The 25,583-nt window shown below is 40.7% G+C and overlaps 1 protein-coding gene across 1 annotated transcript in view; it reads right to left on the bottom strand.

Annotated features, from left to right (window-relative positions):
• The window catches only part of rps6kal (ribosomal protein S6 kinase a, like), a 35,815-nt gene that overhangs the window by 8,788 nt on the left and 1,444 nt on the right, over positions 1-25,583 (bottom strand). Inside the window, exons 2-14 of the mRNA XM_017703722.2 lie at positions 21,026-21,085; positions 19,782-19,898; positions 18,048-18,129; positions 17,847-17,927; positions 17,349-17,428; positions 13,517-13,623; positions 9,050-9,087; positions 8,747-8,889; positions 7,279-7,349; positions 7,030-7,118; positions 6,835-6,899; positions 4,612-4,714; positions 3,488-3,612 (exon numbers count right to left, since the gene is read on the bottom strand). Coding sequence (XP_017559211.1) covers positions 3,488-3,612; positions 4,612-4,714; positions 6,835-6,899; positions 7,030-7,118; positions 7,279-7,349; positions 8,747-8,889; positions 9,050-9,087; positions 13,517-13,623; positions 17,349-17,428; positions 17,847-17,927; positions 18,048-18,129; positions 19,782-19,898; positions 21,026-21,085 — 1,161 coding nt within the window. The remainder of the gene's footprint in view (positions 1-3,487; positions 3,613-4,611; positions 4,715-6,834; positions 6,900-7,029; positions 7,119-7,278; positions 7,350-8,746; positions 8,890-9,049; positions 9,088-13,516; positions 13,624-17,348; positions 17,429-17,846; positions 17,928-18,047; positions 18,130-19,781; positions 19,899-21,025; positions 21,086-25,583) is intronic.

Genomic DNA, 25,583 nt, shown 5'->3' with positions numbered 1-25,583 from the left:
ATGTTTTCAAGGCTTATACAGTCTCCTCAAAATGTACTGAAATAGCAAGACCATATCTTGTTTTTTTGCTTTACACTGAAGACATTTGGGTTTGAGATCTAAAGATAAATACCAGATGGTAGATCAGAATTTCAGTTTTATTTCTCTATATTTACATCTAGATGTGTACAAAAAACTTAGAATGTGGCATCTTTGGTGGCAGACCACACAATTTCCATGTCTTGACAGTCTTTTAGTAAATAAAAGTCAATAATTCTATTGTGTATCACTTGCTTGCAATAACTGCATGAAGCCAATGACCCAATTAAATCACCAAAACGTTGCATTCTTCTTCTGCAAAGCTTTTCAGGCTTTTACTGCAGTGTCTCTCAGTTGTTGTTCAGTTCTCCTCTTTGAGGGTAAAATACATGCTCAACTGAGTTACGGTCTGGCGATTAACTTGGCCATTCTAAAACCTTCCACTTATTTCCCATAATGAAGTCAAATGTGTTTTAGGTCATTTGGTTTGCTGCTTGAAGACATACCTCCTGGTTAGATTGGATTAATTTCTCTGTAAATTAGCAGACAGAATCTTCCTATACACTTCTGAATTAATTCTGCTGCTACCATCGTGAACTATATCAGTAATAAAGATTAGTGAGCCTGTTCCAGAAGCAGCCATGCAAGCCCAAGCCATGATACTACCTCCACTGTGCTTGTCTGAAGAGCTTGTATGTTTGGATTTCCACACTGGTGGTTTGTGCCTTGAGGTATAGCCCCTATATTTCTGCTCTCAAAGTCTTCATCAAACAGTGGATTGTGATATCTTTACCCCTGCCTGGTGAAGCTTGTTGGCAATGCCACTGTCATTTTGGGCTTTCTCCACAGCTTTCACAATGTTTCTGTTATCAAATGCTGTTATCCTTGACCGACATATGTTCAATGTCTGGCTGCTAGAACACAAGTGGTTTCTTTCTTTTTCCACAATGTTCTACATTGTTGCATTTGCTATGCCTAATGCGTGTGCAATGGCTCTGATCAATTTTCCCTCATTTCCCAGCTTCAAAATGGCTTGCTTTCCACCCTTAGCCAGCTCCCTGGTCTTCATGTTGTGCTATCCATTTTAACAACAAATGCAGTCTTTCTAGGCAAAATCCAGGGCTCAAACCAAGAGTAGACATGCAGAGCTATTTACTGTGTGAACAATCTAACAGGGCACACCTGGGCAACAAGAAACATTTCATTTTTTTGTTCGCTTAAAAAAATTGTTGGGGTTCAAACAAAAGATGCTGTGCTCCAAGTTGTTTAACAGTTTATCTTTTGACCTCAAACCTACATGGCTTCAGTGTATGGCAAAAACAAAAGAACTGTCGTTCTAATTCTCTAGAGGAGACTGTCAATGGTAAAGGTCTCACTGCTGTTTTCCTCCTCTTTATAGTAGTCCTTGTCGCTACCGGTCTATTATTTTTCATTTTCACGATGACCTGCCTTCATGGTACAAACCCTTCTTTAGTTTTCATATTCAGGGACAGCAACAGAATGCAGGTGGAAATGCTACACCTAGAATCAATGCTAGATGGTGGTTGGTTAGTGTAGTGGTTAACACCTTTGCCTTCTACGCTGTAGACTGGGGTTCAATCCCCCAGCAGGGCAAGTACCCTACACTATACCAATAAGGGTCCTTGGGCAAGACTCCTAACACCACCTTTGCCTTCCTGTGTAAAATGACCTAATTGTAAGTCGCTCTGGATAAGAGCGTCAGCAAAATGCCGTAAATGTAAATGTAAATGTAGACCCTTTCTTGGGCAAGAAACAAGCCACAATTAGTATCATTTGCTTACTTTGGTTACTCAAAATGGGACAATTAAAAGAGAAGTGACTGCTATATGGTTCATCCAATATAGCTGCAAATATACTTCAAATACTTATGGCTGCACTAAATTTGTTATACAAGTTAACATGATTCATAGTGGCAACTCCATAAACTACATTCACACTGATATCAATCTAATTCGAACCCTTTCATAAAATTTCATGACATGAAAAAAATGAATTTCCACACAGCAGTATCTCTTTGACATGTTGCATCACCAAACTAAATCAGGCATGCACTCAAATCACCACAGAGGTGTATTCTAAAAGAGGCAGTGACCGCAGTCTCCTACCTAAAAGCAACCCACATATACACTCAAAAATGCTCTGGCCCTCAACCAAGTTACTTTTCTTTAGCCTCATTCTGAGGCTGAGGCCAGCTTTTGCAAATACCTGTTCTAAACAGACAGTACATTAGACAGGACCATCCTAACAGTTGAAGTAGGAGGCATATTATGTGAAAAATGTTTTAACACTAAATTGACAGCACAGGCAAACAAAATGTAAATTCTCTCTACAATATTCTACAAATACTGACTAAATTTTTCCTGTTCAGCTGATCAATAGAAATTTTGTTGAAAAACTACAGTGGAACTGTTTTGGCAGGAAAAATAACAATCTCACAGAAATGATATTCTTTCAGGCAGGGGTAAACATTTAAGTAACTCAGGCCAGCAAGCCATTTTTTTGTTCTAAACTGGACCAAACAGGTCTTTTAAAAGGAAAAAAAACTAAATCAAAGCAAAAAAAAAAAAAAAAAAACCTCCAAGGCAAGTGGCCACTCAGAGATTGAAATGTTGCCAAGGCAATACCCAGTACCTTGGTTTTATCACATCCCTTTGCATAACTATTTTCTACATCAGAAGCTGCTGTTCAAACTGGATATACAACAGGACCTGATAGGGACTTGAGGTGATCTTAGCAGACCTAAGAGCAAAAGGGAGACATTGCTTATTGCCAGTTTGACTACTTCCTTCAGATGTAGAAAATACTACATAATACTACATGGTGTAACAACCACTTGTTTAGCAAAGCTTCTGCACTTCTATTGCTCCATACACACAAGCCCTCAACTTCAGGTTGGTTATTTCTAGGAGCAATGTTTTGGACTCTAAACTATGGAATTCTTTACCATAATTCCTCTGACCCTGCTCTCTTCCACTGAAGCCCTGCTAAATACTCAACTCACTCTGCTTCATACTGTCACAATTTTTTGGCTTAATGTCGTTTACTGTCCTTCATTGAGCTGTTTTGATTTTAAATACAGGCATAAAAATGTGCTAATGTTTTTAAAAATTACTTTTAATTTATTGTTTGCAAAATGTGCCAAAAGCCAAATTATAGATATGGTACAACAATACTCTAAGGTTAGGGTTTAAACATTCTTGTAGAACAGAAGGCTACCCAAAATTGAATAAATGAGCAGCAAATCGGGTTTCAGACCAGGATTACATTATCACAAATGATCACCCAAACAGACCCACAGATGACCAATTCTGAAGCTAAAAGGTGGTGGAAAACTTGCCCACTCTTTGAGATTCACCCACAGAAATGCTGGAGAGAGTGGGTGAAAGGAAGAGGTGAGAGGGGAAATTTTTTATCTGTGTGTGTGTCCATGGTTACCAGCACAGCTTACCTGCACAATGGGGAGGATGTTGACTAGAGGAGAACTCTTGCTTTCCTCCAGGGAGGCCGGTGCTACAAAGCTAAAGCCTTTGAAGAGCTGGTGTGCGTTTGCACTGGGAGGAATGCCTGGAGAGTCTGGTTAGGGGTGTAGAGGAGACACACAGTCATACACAGCATAATCACATGGTGTCTGAATGCACTGCACAAAAAAGGATAAAGTAATAAAGCTAAGGCCAGAAAGAGGAAGCTCCAAAGGAGTACGAGTGCAATGTACTTTAACAGTTGAAGTATTAAAATAAGTTAGATTTTAAATGAAGCACATTAGCTATATTACATTATCAAGTAGCGCTGCAGTGAAGAGCAGGTTTTGTTAGAAAAGCACTTCTGTACAGCTGTAATAGTTTTGACTCTCATCTGTCTCTTTCAACAACCGTCTCTTTAGCACAGTGACAGCAGGAATCCAAGGCTAACGCATCTGATGAGCTCACGTGTGAGTTTTATGTCGTCTCAGACTCTTTTTGTTTGGCTGGTTGAACTGTAGCTGAATGTCCTCTAAAGCCAGACAAAAAAACTGCACGATTTCAGAAATCTTGCTCCTTGATGAATCGCACTGTACGTTTAAACAGACCATCATGTACAGACAAAGCCATGGCCTGACATGGTACAAGAAACACAGCTCCTACAGACAGCTCTGTGCCATGAACAACTTCAAATAAAGCTGGTTCATTCAAAATAACACACCATGCGCAGTGTTGAGCAGACACACTGAGAGCAGAGCTGTGCACTGAAGCTAAAAGCAGGCAGTGATGCACACAGTAGGACAATGCAGTCTGTTTGCTACTGTTGGTAGCAAATGTCAACTTTTTTCGATCCATTTTGATGGCCTATGTGTGCCCACCTGTATTGGGGTAGTAGTTGTGATTGTGTTTTTGTATATGTAAAAGCAAGTAAATGAGCAGGGTATTGACTCGATACAAGTATTGTATTGATTCATCCCTACTGTAAAAAGTCATTTTTGTGAATTTAATGTATTTTTATTTAGCTTTCATGAGTCACTGAACAAAAAAACATTGTTATTTACATTCTTAAAATACATGACAGGAGACAATGAAGATTTGTAATGATCTGTCTTACCCTTTGGAGTTTTGGCTGTGAACTCGGGGTCAAAACAGAATGTATCATCCGGTTTTCCTGCTGCTGGTTTGAATGGAGGCTGAAGTTCTCGTCGGTAGAGTTTCTGTGAGCAGGCAGAGTAGGCCCGTTACTAGTGATTACATAGGTAATCGAGTTAATCTACTAATCATTTTGGTCATTAATCAAGCAAACAGAGTATTTTAAAAAGTCCTCACAGTAACAATAGACTGACCAATAACAAACCATAGTGAGCCTTTCAAAAAATTCCAAAACATTTTATTTCAAAACAAGCAAACTAGCAAGCTTTCAAAAAGGCTTTTCAAAAAAAAAAAAAAAAATAATAAACCAAAAAAATGCATATTCATGAGTGTTCATCGGACTCGCTCTGTAACAGAGTAATTTAATTTAAAGTAATTTAATCAAATTCTTTATCAATATGTAAACTTTCTACTAGTCAATGCCACTTTATCTTAGCTGAGGTACTGACTAATCAATTAATCACAACAGCCCTGAGATGGATTAGACAAACCACACTCCCACTCCCGCTTGTGCAACTCTATCATTCTCTGTTTCTGTGTCTAAAGGCCAGCACTGACAGACACAATGGCCAGTATGGTTTGAGAATAATGTGTCTTCCAGTAAGCATGCTGGGAGGCAAGGGCAGAACAGGCTTTGTGGGTGGTATAGCCTTTCTACACCTGTTCAGACTGAGCTAAGTGAGACTAAGGTAGACGGACCGAGCCGCAGTTGACCAGCTGTACTGAAAAGGTGGCAGAGAGACAGATTAACCGTCTCCTCTCTCCAGGAGCGCCCTTCCCTCCACTTCACGGTCAATCAAGTAGCACTGGCTCCTAAACGCTCCTTGCTGCGTCCATTAGCGCAAACACAGCCAGACCTGGCCCACTGCCTGACCGTCTGCCACATACACATACAGGGAGTGTAAGAATGAGGATGATCTATGCTGCCTAATGAAAGCTTAGGCTACAACTTAGACTTCAAGGTTTAAACGTTTCAAAACCTTTTGTTTCACCTGGACAGGGGCCTGGTTAAAATTCATTTTGCCTTGAGAGAGACGGTATATGTATAACCACTGTTTACATGGTTTTCACATCTTTTAAAAGACATAACAAATATCTACGTTGAACTCACTTTAGGCTCACTTTAAAATGTCCATGGTCATTTTTCGCGACAAGAAAAAAAAAAAAAGTTTCCTGCAGGAATTTGCAATTACAAATTCATACTCAATTTTTTTGGGTGATGAACTGAGGGGAGGGGCGATCTGATTATCTAAATTTTTTTGATAATAAAATATCATACTTTTTCAGCCAAGCCTAGTTTAGAGTTACAGAGTGCTACTGAAAAAAAAAATATATATATATTTTACTTCTATTTCCCCTCATCTTTCCTGACTCTTTCGTGGTTAAGCGTCTTTGAGTTCTTGAAAAGCGCTATATAACGTATTATTATTAAAATATGGTGCTTATTTTGTATGAGTTGTTTCAATACATCATTTCAATAAAACTATTTTCTTAAAAGAACAAAACTTTGTTCAAATACTTTGAAATTTTGCATGTATGCATGTTCTCGTTTCTCAAAAGGTACATTACATTTCTAATTTGTTTATCCTTTGTTTTACCAGGTATTAACTAGGGTAGAAATTTCACAATATGCATGTTAACACTGATTTTCAATACTGATTTTCAATCACAAGACAATGACATAAATGTTCTATTTTACATAATCCATGGCATCCCAAAAAGTGATAACCACGAAAGTAAAAAGACTCCACTGTGCAGCTCTTGGACAAAGAAAAAGCTGGTCTGGCTAACTCACTCTGGCTGGCAGATTAGCCAAAAAGTTTGAAACAGCATTGTTTCTCAGTCGAGTACAGTAATGATGGGCAAAGAGTGGCAGATCAAGCAGTAAGAGAAAGCCAACATGGCCATTAATAGGAGAATGAGATACCTCTGCTAATACCTCAAATATGATAACTCATTTATAAAAACAACATACAAATGTGTCAGTCACCAGAGCTAGGAGAAAACACAAAGCTAAAGCCAACTTTAGAAACAGCAACCCCACTCACATTTTAACCTTGAGCATGTAAGATTTTCACTTTCTACATATCTGAGCCTAATAACAATTTTCCTTTCCTGTAGCATGGCATATGAAAGTATGAACATAAAGGCTTCTTTAGCTGGACTTTAACTTAAGTACACTCACGTTCCAGTCTATGGTAGAGAAGAAAGCATGCCGTTTGATCTCCTCTACTCCATCTGGACCTGCTCCTGGAGAAAAAGTAATTGAAGAAGGAAAAAAAATAAATAAATAAATAAATAATACTAATGAAAGTGCTGTATTGAACCCATCTCTGGCTACACTGGCCTTAGATTATGCAGAAACGAAGGTGTCACTTACCTAAACGATTTGCTGGGTTTCTTTTGAAGAGCATTCGTAAAAGACTCTGTGCTTCCAAGCTTAAAAACTGTGGCATTCCCAGCTTAGCTCTGATTTAAGTTACACAAAAAAAAAAAAAATATTACACAAATGTTAATTTGGGAAGTTCTAATAATAATAATATTTAATTGATTTCTCTTTAAAAAAAATCATTACAAAATGATAACCTGTTACTTATAGCATTTGTCACAAGATAAAGCCACCACTTACTTGAGAATCATGTTCATAGTCTCATTCCGGTCTTTTCCTTGAAATGGTAACGTCCCCGTCAGCATTTCAAACTTGCAGAAAGAGAGAAATTGGAAAGTCAGTCTGAATCACAATGTGATTTGTTAGCAGTTAAAATTATGTTGTGTACATAATTATTGTATGCACATTACATTAACGATGCCATCAGAGAGGAAAAAAAGATTTCTATAAAATGGTCTGACAGTATTTCGTAACATCTATCTGAAACATTAGGCTTGGATAATGCATATTTAGACTTCCAAATTTAAATTATTGTCTGCAAAACTACCACATTATCGTAATTCAAATTCAGCAACAAAATCTCACCCTATATCCTGCATCTTCCCTGATCGCAAATTCTAATGAGCACATAATCACCATCTGGGCTAGCCTCCAATATTACTTCACAATTCATAATTTTAACTACATTTAACATCCAACAGTTCTCTGTGTTTAGTATGGTTGGAAACTGAAATACTGCCAAACTGGGACATCAGACAAGCTTGTCCATTTTTTATTCTCTATAAGATAGTAGATCTTATGTGAGTTTCTTTAGTTCATTTTAATGTGCCCCAGCATTCTTTGCCAGACTTAAAGTCTATATTATATTCTTTCCAAGTGTCTATCCATAAAATAGAATGATAGTACAAAGGGACCGTTAAAATAAGGATAAAGCAAAAATAATAAAAATACATAAATCTCGTGGCATGGGAAAAAGGAACACAAACTTTTACATCAAATATCAAAATATTCAATAATATCAGTTATCGTTTCAAGGCTACCTAATACTCAAAGTATATTCAGTCAAACCACAGATGAAAAACGCTGGAGATGAAAAGACACTGAATGCATGTACATGAATACATATGACAATGGCCAGTCAATGCAGTGCAAATGCATGGTCCTCATAGTGTGTTCTTATGTAGTGGTTAGAACACTTAGCACTTAAAATGGCGATAGGGAACAAATCAGTTATTCCAAGAGCCACAACAACTAAACATATGGACAGTGGAGTGTGTGTTGCTTTTCCTGTTCTACTGAATAAGGATGCAACAACGTATCATACATGTTTATATAAGTTAAACAGCTCTGCTAGAGATTCTTTCAACTGCTGATCGGTCATGATAGTTGGCAACAGGACAGTTCATCAGATAAAAGCGCACAGGCAGTACAAAACAACTTGACTCTAGCTTTAGCGCCCTTTGCTTTATAGTTCTGTAAAGTGTGCGTGCGTGCACATGTTGCATTATAAACTGCATTGTGACAATCTAAAACACAACACACAAAACTGTGAGCATAGCATGGGGCATTTGCATTCATATATTTGTGTGAATATGTTTATGGAATATGCCTTATTTATATAAATTCAGTACTATATGGGATTCTAATAATATACATAAATGGTTTATGTGCATGCATGTGTGTGTGTGTAATAGACAGTAACTCTTACCATCAGAACGCCAAGAGACCACCAGTCAGCACTCTGTGTGTGTCCTCTTCTGTTGACCACCTCAGGGGCCATATATTCCACAGTGCCACAAAAAGAGTAAGCTTTTCTATCCTGGTCTACTGATTCTTTACTGAGCCCAAAGTCTGCAACAGCAGCATTAACATTAGTACAAAGAACATATCACAGCAATGTGCACATCCAACCAACATCATAAACACTATCTAAAGTGAGGTTATAGACATTTTTATGTATGTATACAAATACTATTTGCAAGAACATGGTAATAGGGAGAGTATTATTTACCTGTTAACTTGATATGTCCAGCTTCATCAAGTAAAATGCTGAAAATTAAAATCAGATTCTCCAATACAGGTACACAAATACATGGGTACAATAAAAACACAAACAAATCAGACAAAATTCAACAACTGGCTGACTGTAACCTCTGTTATGCTCAGTCTAAAATCTACTGATTTGAATGACAGAATGAGAAAAGGGTGAAACTCAAAGGGATTCCTAATGTTATACAAATTAAATTTACATCAAACACTCTGAGAGCATTGACAGTGAACTTTAACAGAGCAGTAATCATTTACTCGCTATTGCAGCCTCTCTGTGCTACAGAGAAACAAAGGAGCAGGTCCACCGACACTGAGAGAAAGACAGAGAGAGAAGAAAAAGAAAAGATAGGTAAGAGAGAGGTTGCGTGTGAGAGACGGTGAGAGAGAGGTTGCGTGTGAGAGACGGTGAGAGAGAGGTTGCGTGTGAGAGACGGTGAGAGAGAGGTTGCGTGTGAGAGACGGTGAGAGAGAGGTTGCGTGTGAGAGACGGTGAGAGAGAGGTTGCGTGTGAGAGACGGTGAGAGAGGTTGCGTGTGAGAGACGGTGAGAGAGTCAGAGAGAGAGACAGAGAGACAGACAGACAGACAGAGAGAGAGAGAGCGCGCGTGAGAGAGGTTGTGTGTGAGAGACGGTGAGAGAGGTTGAGAGAGAGATAAAGAGGGAGAGCGAGAGAGAGAGAGCGAGAGAGAGATTGTGTGTGTGAGTGAGTGTGAGACAGAGAGGTTGTGTGTGAGAGATGGTGAGAGGTTGTGTGTGAGAGACGGTGAGAGAGGTTGTGTGTGAGAGAGGTGTGTGTGTGTGTGTGTGAGAGAGAGAGAGAGGTGTGTGTGTGTGAGAGAGAGGTGTGTGTGTGTGAGAGAGGTGTGTGTGTGTGTGAGAGAGGTGTGTGTGTGTGTGAGATTGTGAGAGGTTGTGTGTGAGAAACGGTGAGAGAGGTTGAGAGAGAGAGATTGTGTGTGTGAGTGGGTTTGTGAGACAGAGAGGTTGGGTGTGAGAGAGGTTGTGTGTGAGAGACGGTGAGAGAGGTTGAGAAAGAGATAAAGAGGGAGAGCGAGAGAGAGCGCGAGAGAGAGAGATTGTGTGTGTGAATGAGTTTGTGAGACAGAGAGGTTGTGTGTGAGAGACGGTGAGAGGTTGCGTGTGAGAGACGGTGAGAGAGGTTGAGAGAGAGATTGTGTGTGTGAATGAGTTTGTGAGACAGAGAGGTTGTGTGTGAGAGACGGTGAGAGGTTGCGTGTGAGAGACGGTGAGAGAGGTTGCGTGTGAGAGGTTGTGTGAGAGAGAGGTGTGTGTGTGTGTGAGAAAGAGGTGTGTGTGTGTGAGAGAGAGAGGTGTGTGTGTGTGAGAGAGAGAGGTGTGTGTGTGTGAGATTGTGAGAGGTTGTGTGTGAGAGATGGTGAGAGGTTGAGATAGAGAGATTGTGTGTGTGAGTGAGTTTGTGAGACAGAGAGGTTGGGTGTGAGAGAGGTTGTGTGTGAGAGACGGTGAGAGAGGTTGAGAAAGAGATAAAGAGGGAGAGCGAGAGAGAGCGCGAGCGCGAGAGAGATTGTGTGTGTGAATGAGTTTGTGAGACAGAGAGGTTGTGTGTGAGACATGGTGAGAGAGACGGTGAGAGAGAGAGGTTGCGTGTGAGAGACGGTGAGAGAGAGGTTGTGTGTGAGAGACGGTGAGAGAGGTTGTGTGTGAGAGACGGTGAGAGAGGCTGTGTGTGTGAGACTGTGAGAGAGGTTGTATGTGAGAGGCGGTGAGAGAGGTTGTGTGTGAGAGACGGTGAGTGAGGTTGTGTGTGAGAGACAGTGAGAGAGGTTGTGTGAGAGAGACAGTGAGAGAGGTTGTGTGAGAGACGGTGAGAGAGGTTGTGTGTGAGAGACAGTGAGAGAGGTTGTGTGTGAGAGACGGTGAGAGAGGCTGTGTGTGAGAGATGGTGAGAGAGAGAGACTGTATGTGAGAGACGATGAGAGAGGTTTTGTGTCAGAGACGGTGAGAGAGGTTAAGAGAGATAAAGAGGGAGAGCGAGAGAGAGCGAGAGAGAGAGATTGTGTGTGTGTGTGAGTGAATTTGTGAGACAGAGAGGTTGTGTGTGTGAGACTGTGAGAGGTTGTGTGTGAGACGGTGAGAGGTTGAGATAGAGAGATTGTGTGTGTGAGTGAGTTTGTGAGACAGAGAGGTTGGGTGTGAGAGAGGTTGTGTGTGAGAGACGGTGAGAGAGGTTGAGAAAGAGATAAAGAGGGAGAGCGAGAGAGAGCGCGAGCGCGAGAGAGATTGTGTGTGTGAATGAGTTTGTGAGACAGAGAGGTTGTGTGTGAGACATGGTGAGAGAGACGGTGAGAGAGAGAGGTTGCGTGTGAGAGACGGTGAGAGAGAGGTTGTGTGTGAGAGACGGTGAGAGAGGTTGTGTGTGAGAGACGGTGAGAGAGGCTGTGTGTGTGAGACTGTGAGAGAGGTTGTATGTGAGAGGCGGTGAGAGAGGTTGTGTGTGAGAGACGGTGAGTGAGGTTGTGTGTGAGAGACAGTGAGAGAGGTTGTGTGTGAGAGACAGTGAGAGAGGTTGTGTGAGAGACGGTGAGAGAGGTTGTGTGTGAGAGACAGTGAGAGAGGTTGTGTGTGAGAGACGGTGAGAGAGGCTGTGTGTGAGAGATGGTGAGAGAGAGAGACTGTATGTGAGAGACGATGAGAGAGGTTTTGTGTCAGAGACGGTGAGAGAGGTTAAGAGAGATAAAGAGGGAGAGCGAGAGAGAGCGAGAGAGAGAGATTGTGTGTGTGTGTGAGTGAATTTGTGAGACAGAGAGGTTGTGTGTGTGAGACTGTGAGAGGTTGTGTGTGAGACGGTGAGAGGTTGTGAAAGAGATAAAGAGGGAAGGCGAGAGAGAGAGAGAGAGAGAGATTGTGTGTGTGAATGAGTTTGTGAGACAGAGAGGTTGTGTGTGAGAGACGGTGAGAGAGGTTGTGTGTGAGAGACGGTGAGAGAGGTTGTGTGTGAGAGGCGGTGAGAGAGGTTGTGAGTGAGAGACGGTGAGAGAGGTTGTGAGTGAGAGACGGTGAGAGAGGTTGTGTGTGAGAGAGGTTGTGAGTGAGAGACGGTGAGAGAGGTTGTGAGTGAGAGACGGTGAGAGAGGTTGTGAGTGAGAGACGGTGAGAGAGGTTGTGAGTGAGAGACGGTGAGAGAGGTTGTGTGTGAGAGACGGTGAGAGAGGTTGTGAGTGAGAGACGGTGAGAGAGGTTGTGAGTGAGAGACGGTGAGAGAGGTTGTGAGTGAGAGACGGTGAGAGAGGTTGTGAGTGAGAGACGGTGAGAGAGGTTGTGAGTGAGAGACGGTGAGAGAGGTTGTGTGTGTGAGAGACTGAGAGGTTGTGTGTGTGAGAGACTGAGAGAGGTTGTGTGTGAGAGACTGAGAGAGGTTGTGTGTGAGAGACAGTGAGAAGTTGTGTGTGAGAGACGGTGAGAGAGGTTGTGAGAGAGATAAAGGGAGAAAATGAGAAAGAGAGCAAGAGTGAGAGAGAGATTGTGTGTGTGAGTGAGTTTGTGAGACAGAGAGGTTGTGTGTGAGACGGTGAGAGAGGTTGTGTGTGAGAGACTGAGAGAGGTTGTGTGTGAGAGACTGAGAGAGGTTGTGTGTGTGAGACGGTGAGAGAGGTTGTGTGTGAGAGGTTATGTTTGAGAGACGGTTAGAAGGTGAGACAGAGAGAGAGAGAGACAGAGAGAGAGAGAGAGAGAGAGAGATTGTGTGTGAGAGTTTGTGAGGCGGTGAGAGAGGTTGTGTGTGAGAGACAGTGAGAGAAGTTGTGTGTGAGAGACAGTGAGAGAGGTTGTGAGAGAGATAAAAGGAAGAAAATGAGAAAGAGATTGAGAGCAAGAGCGAGAGAGAGATTGTGTGTGTGAGTGAGTTTGTGAGACAGAAAGGTTGTGTGTGAGAGACGGTGAGAGAGGATGTGAGAAAGAGAGAAGTTGTGTCTGAGAGAGAGAGGGAGAAAAAGAGAAAGAGATGGAAAATGAGAAGGAGAGGGAAAATGAGAAAGAGGGAGAGAGAGATTGTGTGTGTGAGTTTGTGAGATTGAGAGAGGTTGTGTGTGAGAGAGTGAGAGGTTGAGAGAGGTTGTGTGTGATTGACAGGTTGTGAGAGAGATGGTGAGAGAGAGGTGTGTCAGAGAGAGAGAGAGAGATTGTATGTGTAAGTGAGTTTGTGAGATTGAGAGAGGTTGTGTGTGTGTGAGAGAGAGAGAGAGAGAGACGGTGAGAGGGTGTGAGAGAGGTTGTGTGTGAGAGAGAGAGAGAAAGAAAGAATGCGAGAGAAAGAGAAAGACAGAGAGAACAAGAGGACGAAAGAGAGAGGACAGAGAGAGAGAGAACGAGAGAACGAAAGAGAGAGGACAGAGAGAGAGAGAACGAGAGAACGAGAGAGAGAGAGAGAGAGGGGAAAGGGATACTTTACTTTTCAGGCTTCAGGTCTCTGTAAACAATGCCTAGGTTGTGAAGGTGATCCAGTGCAAGGGCCAGCTCTGCAAGGTAGAATTTCACATCCTCCTCTGTAAACATAACCTAGTAAGAACTGAACAGATTTACTCTCTGATCTTTGCACAAAACAAAGAAAAACAAAAAGTCAACAACAGCATCTATGGTCACACAAAACAAGAGAAAAGAAGTTATTGTTATACAGATCACACAGTAAAGCACAACAACAAAACTCCAAACAGAGATATTAAACATACATACACATAACAATATCATAAAGAAAATGTGTATTGGTTTTAAGTGAAAATGTAAACGGCTGGCTTGTGATTACTCAGTTTAGCTACAACAGAGATCATATACATCATGTGCCCCAGTATGTGAAATTGTAGGGCGCCACAAAGAATGACTGTATTTTGACAAAGTTAGAAAAAAAAAAAAAAAAAACAGCTCATTTAATTTTTTTTTTCAATCAAAAATTAAGCAAACAAAATATTAGCAGGAACATTCGGCCAATTCTGATAATTACAGAATATCAAACTCCATTCCTGAAAGTCACAATCAAGTTTTTATTTTAATTAAGTTAGTTTGTTAGTACACTGTTACAATGTAATACCATAAACTGGTTCTTAAAAAGCTGTCCATATATACAGATTTATCACCAGTGGCGGTGCTAATGTGGCCAAAACATTGTAAAAGGTATGTGGGGAGAGTGTAATGAATCAGGCTACAAAGAAATTCAATGACTTTGCCAAACACTACTTGACAATAGCAAAACATGGCCTAATCATGGTTTGTGCACCACCGTGGCAAAATGTGGTATATCCAGGAGTAGAGAATAGCTAAAATGGTCAATGAGAAGTCCAGGAACAAGACTGCGACACATGGTCCTAGTGCAATCTTGTGCCATGGGCGCTATCCATGGTGCTGAGTTAAAGAAGAACCCTGAAGTGTTTCTCAAAATACCCTTACACCTAGTGCCTCATTGATAAACCATTTGTTTCGGACCTGACCTTCAAAAATGACCGTACTTGAAAAGTGAAGTTTATGTAATAATTTACAAATTGTGAATCTGGTGTGAAATAATGTATAAGACTGGGCATCCTCACAATTTTTGTCATCGATAACATTACCTAGGAACGCGTCATAACCCTGTTACTGTTATCAGAACGACACAGCACTCATTCAATCATTCATAAAAAAATTCATTGATACAAATGTTCTGATACCCGCTGATACTGTGTGAAGTAAGTGTGTACAGGGCAACACCAATGAACAAATGACTCAAGCTGGCAGTGAAGGAGGCTCTGTGTACACACACAGAAGTGTTACTGACTCTGTGAAGCCTGGAGACAAAGTTGCTGGACACTTTAAACGTTCTGCATTGGCAGATTACCACCAGGAATACACTGTGATTTTTAACACATGAACACAGCTGCTTCCCCAATACAGGTGAAGACACAAAGGCTACAAAAACAGAGGCAATTCATATTCCGACTTAACTTTGACTGCATATAAGCACATGGTATGAACACTCAGAAAGTGAGACAGGACTGTCATGTTTGGGAGATTTTATTATCATTACTGTTTGTGCGATGTAATAATATTGTTTGTGTGATGTTTATGTGTGGACATGACCTTGTGGATGGTTAGGCATTGAGAACCTGCTGGTGTGATTGTTTTTACTCTGATTTTACATTAAGCTCATCATTCAACCTATATAGGGAATCTTAATAATTGTTATACAACAGTTAGCTCTGGCCAAGCAAGCTGACTGGTTGAGAAGCACTCTAACCATGCTGTTATTTCACTGTAACATCAGGGGTTTTTCATGAACACGATCACTCCTCTAAGACGTAGGTGCTAAGCAATGACTTTGACAGCCTTAGGAGACACTCAAGCCATTTGAAAGTTTTTACTGCTTACACTGACACTTTTAAGGTCACATTTGACCGACAGCCGATTTGGTCACTCTCTGAAGATGAGACCACACCAAGTTCCCAAACTTTCAGTTGGTCTGTGTACGGAACTGGAGAACAAACTGCTGGCTGTGCAGTGAGTGAGCAGAGCTCATTACTCTGATGTAGCAAGGAGCTGCTTGTTATGAAACTATAATTTGTTGGAAGGAACTGCTAACATTAAAACATTAAATGTCATGTTCATGGACCAGTTTATTTATTTCTTACTTTTTTTATTTAACTGCTGTTATAAAAGAAATGGAACACTCGAAGTTGTGTTATCGCAAATAACATCATGGCTATGATTATGTTATTTCGCGATAACACACTCCCTCTTGTCTTCTATTGCTGCTATTAACAATGATGGTTAATTCTGAGTAAGAACTGTAGGTAAGTTATTACAGCATTCCGTAATCCGTGTGGATATACACAATAGATTAGTACCTCCTTACACAGAGCTGAAGTCAATGTTGTATTCACCAGTTTCTTGTTAAACTTTTCACATTCCACCTTAAATGGTGCAGCCTCAGGAAAAAGAAGGTAACTGCTGCACCAAGAAGCTGGTGAATATGCCAACTTATATTAAGCCAACTTCAGCCTGATCCTTCTTACTGCATTTTGGATGGTTTATTTCATATTTATTGGCATTAAGGTCAGACATGATTCACATCTTTACGGATTTGCCGATGTATATGTGATTTGTGTTTCTACCAGAGTTTGCAGTAAATTCATTCAACGTCAGGTGCAGAATGGATACCCGCTGCTCTAGGCAGATAGATTTAGACAGCCAATCAGAAGTCTAGATTTTGAAAGAAGCATGCCCTTTTGCTAAGACTGATTACTTAGGAACAGAAACTGAATATAAAACAAGCGCATATAAAAGATACACTTTTTGGCATTTTCTTGAAACAGGACAGTGCCTAGAAGGAACAGACTTGGGTTGACATTTGCTGTCTGGTAATGTAAACATACGGTTAGTGTGCGACCTGTGAGCACTGTGAACACACGCTTACAAGAATATATGATGAATAGTCAACACTTTATTTCTATATAGAATTAAGGACAAGTAAATAGACCCAGATTTTGTTGTAATCTTAATCAGACAGATATTTATGCGCCATTGTATTGATTGCCAGGAAAAAAGCACGGAACAAGGAAGTGGCTGCTTACTGAACTCCCTTTTAAACTAAAGATGGCAAAATTTGTAAAATTATGTATATTAAAATATATCAACTATGTGAAGTTTATAAGGCCAGAGTTTGTTGAGATACAACGTAAGTGTGTGCACAAATGCTGAGTACTTTAAGAGCAAATGTAGTGTGAAATTCAAGCACATTTATACATGAGGACTGAACAGTAACAGTTCATGATTTTCATTAATAATGCTAGTGCCACAGGTGATGGGGCATCTGTGCACAACATAAAACAATAGCTCCTATTCTTCTTTGCATTAAGTACACTTGCTAGACTGCTTATTTCTTCAGAAAGGGTAAAGTGTTAAAAGGACTTTGTAGTGAAGTACTAGTCAGATGGAAGTGCCTATTCAAATTGAACGTGTTGCTGCATAGCTTAATTTGTTAATTGCACCTGAAACAACAAAGTTAAATCCTGTAAAACAACAACCACAGAATGAAAAAAGACTCAAAGCCTCCTACCCACAACTAATAGTAGTCTGAATAATACAGCTTATAACAGGAAATACATTTTTTCCATACATGCATTGCCACAGTGATTGAGTATACACATGAGCCTTTGAGAAAAGGAGCTTGATAGCCTAAATCACCAGCATTAACCAGGGAGCATGACTGGTAAAGAACACCATTAAAAGGTCAGAGCAGAATAAAAGAGGAAGCTTACCTCTTTGGATAAGCGAGTAAATACATCTCCACCCCTGAGAAAATCCAAAATTAAATAGAGCTTCCCTTCTGTCTGAAAGGCTGCGAGTGAAAGGCAGAAACACTGTATAAGATACATGTGTATAGACACACACACACACACAGACACACACTCGCACAAAACCTATTCATATTCCAACAGTCACTTTTGCCATATGGCGAACTCAACCAAAGCACTAAATTATACACAACTGAAGCCACGCACAGGATGTGACTTGGCAAGCAAACATGCTGCTTCCAGCAAACAAAGTGGCGACCTTAAACAAATGACAGGGACGGATTGAACGGAATGAGCAGAGCAGAGCAGAATATGAAACAATCGCAGCTTGAGACACGAGAGTCTGCTTTATGTTTCATTGCGCCGACTGGCAGGATGGACCTAGCAGCTGAACTGGGAGAGAAAGAGAGAAAAAGAGAGAAAGACAAATAGACAGAGATATGCAGGTCATGTTGATCTTACCATAGTGCAACTTTACAATGAAGGGATGATTCACTTCCACCAGAATATCACGCTCCATCTTTGTGCGAACCCTGTCCCTCACTGTCAATAGGAGACAAAATGAGGCTCATCAAGCCTGAGTTTGTTCTAAAGGGCATCTAGCAAACATTAATGGATAAGGCTCATCAAAGCGCCATTCTTGGGGGAAAGGTGATGACTCACCTTTTAAAGATGCCTTTTTAAGGACCTTCATTGCATATAGCTGACCAGCATCAGGCCCCATTATCTTCCGCACCAGGAAAACCTGAGGCCGAGAAATTGGCTTGGTTAACTGAGGCCTCTGAAAGCAGCAACCGTGCTGCATGAAGACTGGACAAGCTATTCGGGTGCTAATTTAAGAAACCTTTTTCAATTCATCTGTTGATAATTTCCCCCCCCATTTTCCAAATCTGACATAAATTTAAAGTCAATGTGAATTCAGTAATCATAACATATTTTCCCTTTGTACACTGACATATTTCCAAATGAGACAGAGTATTAGGGAGGGTCTCTGAGCTAGGTGATCATCTTTATTCAATGTAGGGAATTTATGAGCAGAGAGGTTAAATTTTATATTATTGGTTAATAGTATTTTCCCCTCCGCTGCTATAGGAGAGTTGACTGAGAGAAATCTCATTAGGGTTGAGCTAAATATGAAATATTACAAAACTTTAGGTAATTATCAAATTGGCAGCATTGATATGCAACACACAAAAGCATGCAAAAGCACAAAGGTCATAAAGTAGGCCTGAAAAGGTTAACTAGCCTATAACAACGTCAACATACACTCACCGAAAACTTTATTAGGAACACCTCTTTGTATTACCAGACACAGCAGTGCTGCAGGAGTTTTCAAACACCTCAGTGTCACTGTTGGACTAAATATAGTCCAACAACCAAAACAATCCAGCCAACAGTTTCCTGTGGGCAGCATCCTGTGACCACTAATGTAGGACCAGAGGATTATCAACACAAACAGATGCAACAGATGCAGCAACAGATGATCGTCTCTGACTTTAGATCTACAAGGTGGACCAACTAGGTAGGAGCATCTAATAGACTTGACAGTGCTTAGGAACTCCAGGAGCACTGCTGTACTTGATCCACTCACACCAGCATAACACACACTGCCACAACACCATGTCAGTGTCACTGCAGTGCTGAGAATGACCCACCACCCAAATAACACCTGCTTTGTAGTGGTCCTGATCAGTGAAGAACTGGATGAAATGAGGCTAACAAAGTATGCAGAGGAATAGATGGACCTCAGTCTGTAATGGTGGAGCTACAAAGATCTCCTATATGGTAAGTGGAATTAATAAACTGTAAAATTAGTATAGACACAATGGGGTATTTCTAATGTGTTCAGTGACTGTACATAAAATTGGATTCTTCAATAGGTACAGTTTTGAAGAGTGAGAAAATGATTTCTGATGCTGACATCATCAGACTCTAAGGTGCCTGATTTTTCCTTGGCTTTGACCAAAATTGATCCCTGTTGTTTTAGGGAACTTTTACATATGTCAGCAATTTTTCTCTTAGTGTTTGAATCATGAAACAGATCTTTAGAGTGATTTTGAGGAAAAAGAAACAAACTTCAACTTCACCCAAGCAATGCCGGTCCGTTAATGTGACTGATGAATACTGACACAGATTGAAGATCTCACTGAATTCACTGATTCATGCATTTCCTTCTATATTTAGTTAACAATTAGTTCATACCTATATGGCACAATACTAATGTGGGAGCAGGTATCAATTTTGGGCACAGCCTTGGTTTGTTGCTCGACAAAATCTTAATAAAACCTCTGTTTACACAACATTGAGCCTCAGCTCAATACGAACATGCCATTGAAACGTGTGCAATATCCAATCAAAACTAATACGTGCATGTGCATAGGAGACATTACTGCTCACCTTTCCGAATGAACCTTGGCCCAGGACCTTCAGTAGCTCGAACTGCGAAGGGTCAGCCTTCTCACAGCCCTCCTTCACATGATGAGTGATGGGGATTTCCTTATAGGACCCTTCATCCTGCAGGGACAAACCACCTTCAGAACAACAGTTTATGCAACAACACTTCTAATAAAGAAATTAAGATGGCACTAGCTATCTAGTATTATGAGATCACACTTCCACATTCATTTGATGGCAAATTGTTTCTTTCAAGAGGCATTAGGTGCTAAACATGCATTTCACTCTCTGGCCACAAACGCATATTTTACACCACACCAAGTGGTTGAACGTCTGATGGCTCATGGAAAACGGTCATCTCTGCACCTCAAATTCTTAATTTTAAAATGACAGTCCATCCTCTGTGCCATTATTTCGAAGGCTCAGGACTTGGGCTGTGCGATGCACAAGCCTGAATATAGATGTTAGGCAAACTAACTCCCGGAGGAAAGAGTGTGAATCAGTATTCCCTGCTGGCTGAATCTATTATAACAGCCAACTTAATGGCATGCCTTGCAGAGAAGTGTGCCACAGTAATTAATTGGCTCCTCCGAGTCAGAGAGTTTGTGGGCAAGGAAGCGAGGCAGGATGGGCCTCTCGGCGGACTCGACACAACCTGAGAGACTGAGATAAGTCCAGGCCGCCGGGGCGTAAGCGTGGACGAAAGTGCCTTTCACATCAGAGTGGCGAGGGAAGAAAAACAAAAATCCTGCCTGCATTATTAATAGGACAGGGATTGTGTTGGTGTGGCCGGCTGCTGCTGAGAACAGGGCAGAATCAGAGCTGAAGAGAGGTTTTCACTTCCGCAAGCCACTAATCAGCTTAACTGGATGCAGATCTGACCTACTGCTATTCCACACAGTATTATACAGACAAAACAACTTCTCTGCAGGGATCTAGAGACAGACACACTGTTTCTCTAAGACATATCATAAAGTTAGCTGTTTCAGACTCTTTTAGAAGGTTCACAATCCAGGCAGAAAACATCAGTCAACTTGCATTTAAATTAAATCTGTTGTATCATTATTTCAAGCCTTATTTATAGGGGATGCAGCAACCCACTGAGGGATTAGCACTAACATCCAAACATGGAAGTGATGTCACTGAAAAACCGCCCACACTAGTACACAACACATCCGTGATAACATCAAGTGAAAGACACCCCGCACCCCACACGTCCACATACACATGCACACAGTTTTACTCACACAGTGTGTGAAGGACTCTCCCTCTTCCATTGGCTCATCCGTGATCTGATGCCCATTGACCTAGAAAAAAGTCAAATCACAACTTTAGCCAACAAAAACAACTGTTACATCAGAACATTGACACAGTATTTCACACAACTACACTGCACCACCGTGACCACACAGCTGACACTTCCTGTCAAAGGAAGAGGAACACACTCTTGAAACCACAGCCCTCCACATATGTCAAGTGTTGTTTTAGTACATACATGTATGACTATTACGATACATAATTTTACTTATGTTAAAAATCAGATTACTAATAATACAATGACTATTAACTTCAAAACTTTTTCAACATAGGGGCTTCAAGACAATAACCACCGTGAGTCATACACATGTAACAAGAAATGAAGAGTCTGTCAATTCTACACAGAGGTTTGAAATAATAACAGCTGACATAACTCGTTTTTGTAAAAAAAAAAAACCTTTCTATTATAAAGATGGTATTAATCAGCATGTAGCACCAACGACACATTTCATGATGGAAAAAAAACATATACCCAAAAAAAGTGGTATTTAATACATTTTGGCACAAAATCATTAAATAAACTCAAATAAACTAACCTAAGTTGAAATGCTTTACACTGTGCAATTAAAAAAAAAAAAAAAAAAAAAAAAAAAAAAAAAAAAAAAAAAAAAAAAAAAAAACCACACCCTCTGATATTCCTAAAGGAGACCACAACAGTAAGAAGGGGGGGGGGGCAAAAAAACAAAACAAAAACAAAACAAAACAAAAAACTCCTCTGCACCCGACATTTTTTTTTTCTGATTCCCACAAATGGGGAAATTCCAGCTCCACATTTAACCTATCCGTGAAGTGAAACACCACATACACACTAGTGATACACACACATTAGGGGGCAGTGAGCATACATGCCCAACCTATCCACGCTGCCCGGGGAGCAATTGGGGGTTAGGTGTCTTGCTCAAGGACACCTCAGTCATGGACTGTCGGCACTGGGGTTCAAACCAGCAACCTTCCGGTGACAGGGCCAGTTCCCTAACCTCCAGCCCATAACTGCCCCAATTGCACACATTTATGTTTTCTTTGCTTGAATCAACTTGCGTTATTAAAGATTTTACCAGGTGCTGGTAATTTTGGACTCTATACACAAAATTACAATTAAAATCAATGTTGATTTATTATCACTTTGTAAAATTCTGTATCGAAGATGTATGATCTCATGGTGTAAAGACCACAACTAGGGGAGCAACGATTGTTCAACTTAGTCGGCTAAAATCGATGACCAAATTATCTGGCAACTAATTCAGTAGTCGATTAGTTGGTGACATCATTACACGTCTTTCTCGGGTTCACTAGGAACGTTTTTGACATTGCCGTTCACTGGAGTGTTAACAACATGGCAGCTCACTGTGAAGAAGATTAATCTAAGATACGCCGCATCCCAAACCACATACTAGCACACTATATGGTGTATAAAAATAGCGCATATACCAATAGAAGTGCACTCATTAGCATAGAGTGTGAAGTATAGAAATGTGTGGTTTGGGACGTGGCGATAGTTGTCCTAGTGAGCTAGTTAGGTTAGTTAGCTAATATTAATGTTAAATTATGTCATACTTCATGTTGTGAGCCGAGCTGTAACATTTTCTATTTCTATAATGGAGCTGGAACAGGGAAGCAAGTAACTATTATTCACAGCAACCCTCTTCACTTTTCAGATGAAAATGTTTGCATCGCCATCTTAACGCCGAGGCCGCCGGTTCATTCGAACTCGGCGAACACAGGAGATCCAAACATTTCACTGTTCTCCATGAACGTTTGGCTCCGCTCGCTAATGGTTTTAGGAGGTAGTTCTCCTTGAACACACAGGGTTACCGCTGAAATTAAGTGTTTACACAAAATCGTACCACAAACATTCTCTACTTTTCCCTCCGCTAAACCGGAGCGCATCTTCTCTGCAGCGGTGAATATCTGCTCTCAGAGGAGAACAAGACTCTCACAGGAGCACAGAGAGATGCTGATTTACCTCCATTTCATTAAAGATCTGATTGTAAAATTTAGATGCAGCAGAGTGTAGACAGACAGCAAAATGCACAGATCATAGACTGCACTGTAAAATTAACATTTAAATTTAGAATGTTTTTTTATTTACTTGATTTAAGGAAAACAGATTATTTCTGTTATATTTTCTTGCACATCCTTGTTTTACACATTCTTGGTTGGAAAAACATTTTTTTTTTTTATCTTTTGTACTAAATTTATTTAAACCAGTGAATTCTTGAATGTTATTCATCTTTCCTGCCTTCAATGTTAGTTTGCAAATGCATACAACATCAAGCTAAATTTAAAAGCTAATGACCCCATAAAAATTATTTGTTAGTGATTCATAATTCAAATAATCTACTATTAATGTCAGTAATCGATCGATTATTTGACTACCAAATCATTTGTTGCGGCCCTAACCACAACACATATTGCATAATAAAATGTGTGTGCCGTTACAACATATTTCAGAGCAGGAGAGTCCAATCTAATCCACAAAGGGCTGGTGTGGCTGCAGTCAGAGCAATCAAGCATAAACTCACCAATAAAAACTTAGTGTCCACTTTTTTAATCAGTGGGTATCAGTCCAACAACTGATCAGGTGTGCTCCTGATGTTTGGAATGAAGAAAATGCAGCTACATTAGCCTACTCTGGATAAGACTGGACACCCCTGCTTTAGTGCCTAGTCATTAGTATTATTAAATGTTTCCTTGCATAGGTCAGTACAAGAGAAAAACAAAGAGATGAGTATGCACAAGGCACATGAGCTAGGCATTGCTCCTGAGCAACAAAGCCGCTCCAAGTCCCCAGCTTTGCGAGTGTGTCATACTGAATCGGTGTGTAGGAGTGGAGTTGCAAGCGGCAGCTCTCTGCTCCTCCACAGCCTCCGTGTGGGAGAAAGTGAGGAGGGCACACACCCCCGCTTCCCCCGACCGTAGTGATGTGCTCGTTTGCAAGGAGGAGCTGACGTCAGTGTCCGTCATTGTTAGAAGGGGGCGATGGGCGGCTTATGGTGTCCCGCGCTTCCGCCGCCTCCAAAGCCTGCTCTCTGCTGTGAGTGTGCACCATGACCAAAAACAGCACATCATGAACCGCCTCCACCATCAACAGCACCATGGCATAAATACATAAATAAATCAATAAATGAATGAATGTATGAAAAAAACAAAAATAAGGAGAAGCACGTTTTAATGCCTTGACCAAGTCCAAAAACAAACATGCTGCTCTCACTATAGAAAAGGTGAAAATAAATAAAAGGATAGGTAGGATATTCTTCGCCTTGCTTGCGTGTCTTTAAAGCTTGGTGGAGAGCCAATAAAACCATGTAGGCTAAGCTGCCTACACTAGTCACTTCTGATCACGTCTTCCCACTTGTTTATGTTTACCTGTGCACCATGTGCAAAACAGCGCTTATAGAATTCAACAGGGACATGTGTCTTTGCAAAGCACATGGGCTAGTTCAGGCTTTCAGGAAAACATGAACCTAGATGGTCAATCTTGTAAACTTATCAAATGTTACGTGGTGTAGTAGGTGTTTCCAACAATATTGCTGAGCAATACTGGGCGTATGACAGCATTCAAAGTATAATTGCAAACAATGGTCTTAAGGTCAAAGTTATACAGTCTTGTTCTGATGAAGAAAATACTGTGCATCCTTCTGAATCCCTGTTTCATGCCATTAACAACCTAGCACTGCAAGTCAATCTAATGCAGTCTTCCCAAACCCTCAAGAGGATGACTCATACCATTTAACATGATCACTGAATGGAAATGCTGCACATCTTTCAAGATGGTCTGTGGAAAACCTAAAAAAAATAATTTAAAAAAATCTCCCTTAGACCTCAAGATAGCCTGTCACAATTACACAGGCCTTTTGACACTTTGCTGCTTGTTACATAGGTCTACTGTCACATAGCCTGTAATTGTATTCATAATGCATCTCCAAGCAAGAATGCTGCTTTGCCTCCTCTATTGTTTACAGTGAATTTACCTCCACACTCTACACTCTCTGTGAAGCCTCAGGAAATATTATTTCCATTTTCAGTATTAAGACAGCACAGGCTTAGGGAGGCTTGTTTATGTCTTATATCAACGTCACCAGCAGCACCTGTCACTACCAAGAAGCAAGGTCACATCTGCCTATGTAGTATTTGCCGCTGAAGTTCTGATGACGAGCAGATGTAACTGACAACCTGTTGCGGTGATGGCTTTTAACGTAAGATTCAGTTAACATTAGTCCCATCAGGTCTGCTACCTAAAACCGATCAGGAAGACCTAAGTTAACTACAAGAACGCTCAGGTTTAGGGACAGACGACCAGAATTACATCGGTACCGGCAGATTTCTAACAGCTTTCAACAGATGTTTAGATATCAAGACGTTTTATTGTATTCCAAAAGAGCAGAACGTCCAGGCGACATTACGCTAAACGTCTAATTTTCATCCACTCATAAGCCTCTAGAACTAAACATTATATCTATAGTGTTAGGTAGATGTAGTCCCAATTTC

This window comes from Pygocentrus nattereri, chromosome 8 (genome assembly GCF_015220715.1).
Source record: "Pygocentrus nattereri isolate fPygNat1 chromosome 8, fPygNat1.pri, whole genome shotgun sequence".
Taxonomy (NCBI): domain Eukaryota; kingdom Metazoa; phylum Chordata; class Actinopteri; order Characiformes; family Serrasalmidae; genus Pygocentrus; species Pygocentrus nattereri.
The sequence above is the reverse complement of the archived record's forward strand: the minus strand, read 5'-3'. Positions and strand labels throughout refer to the sequence as shown.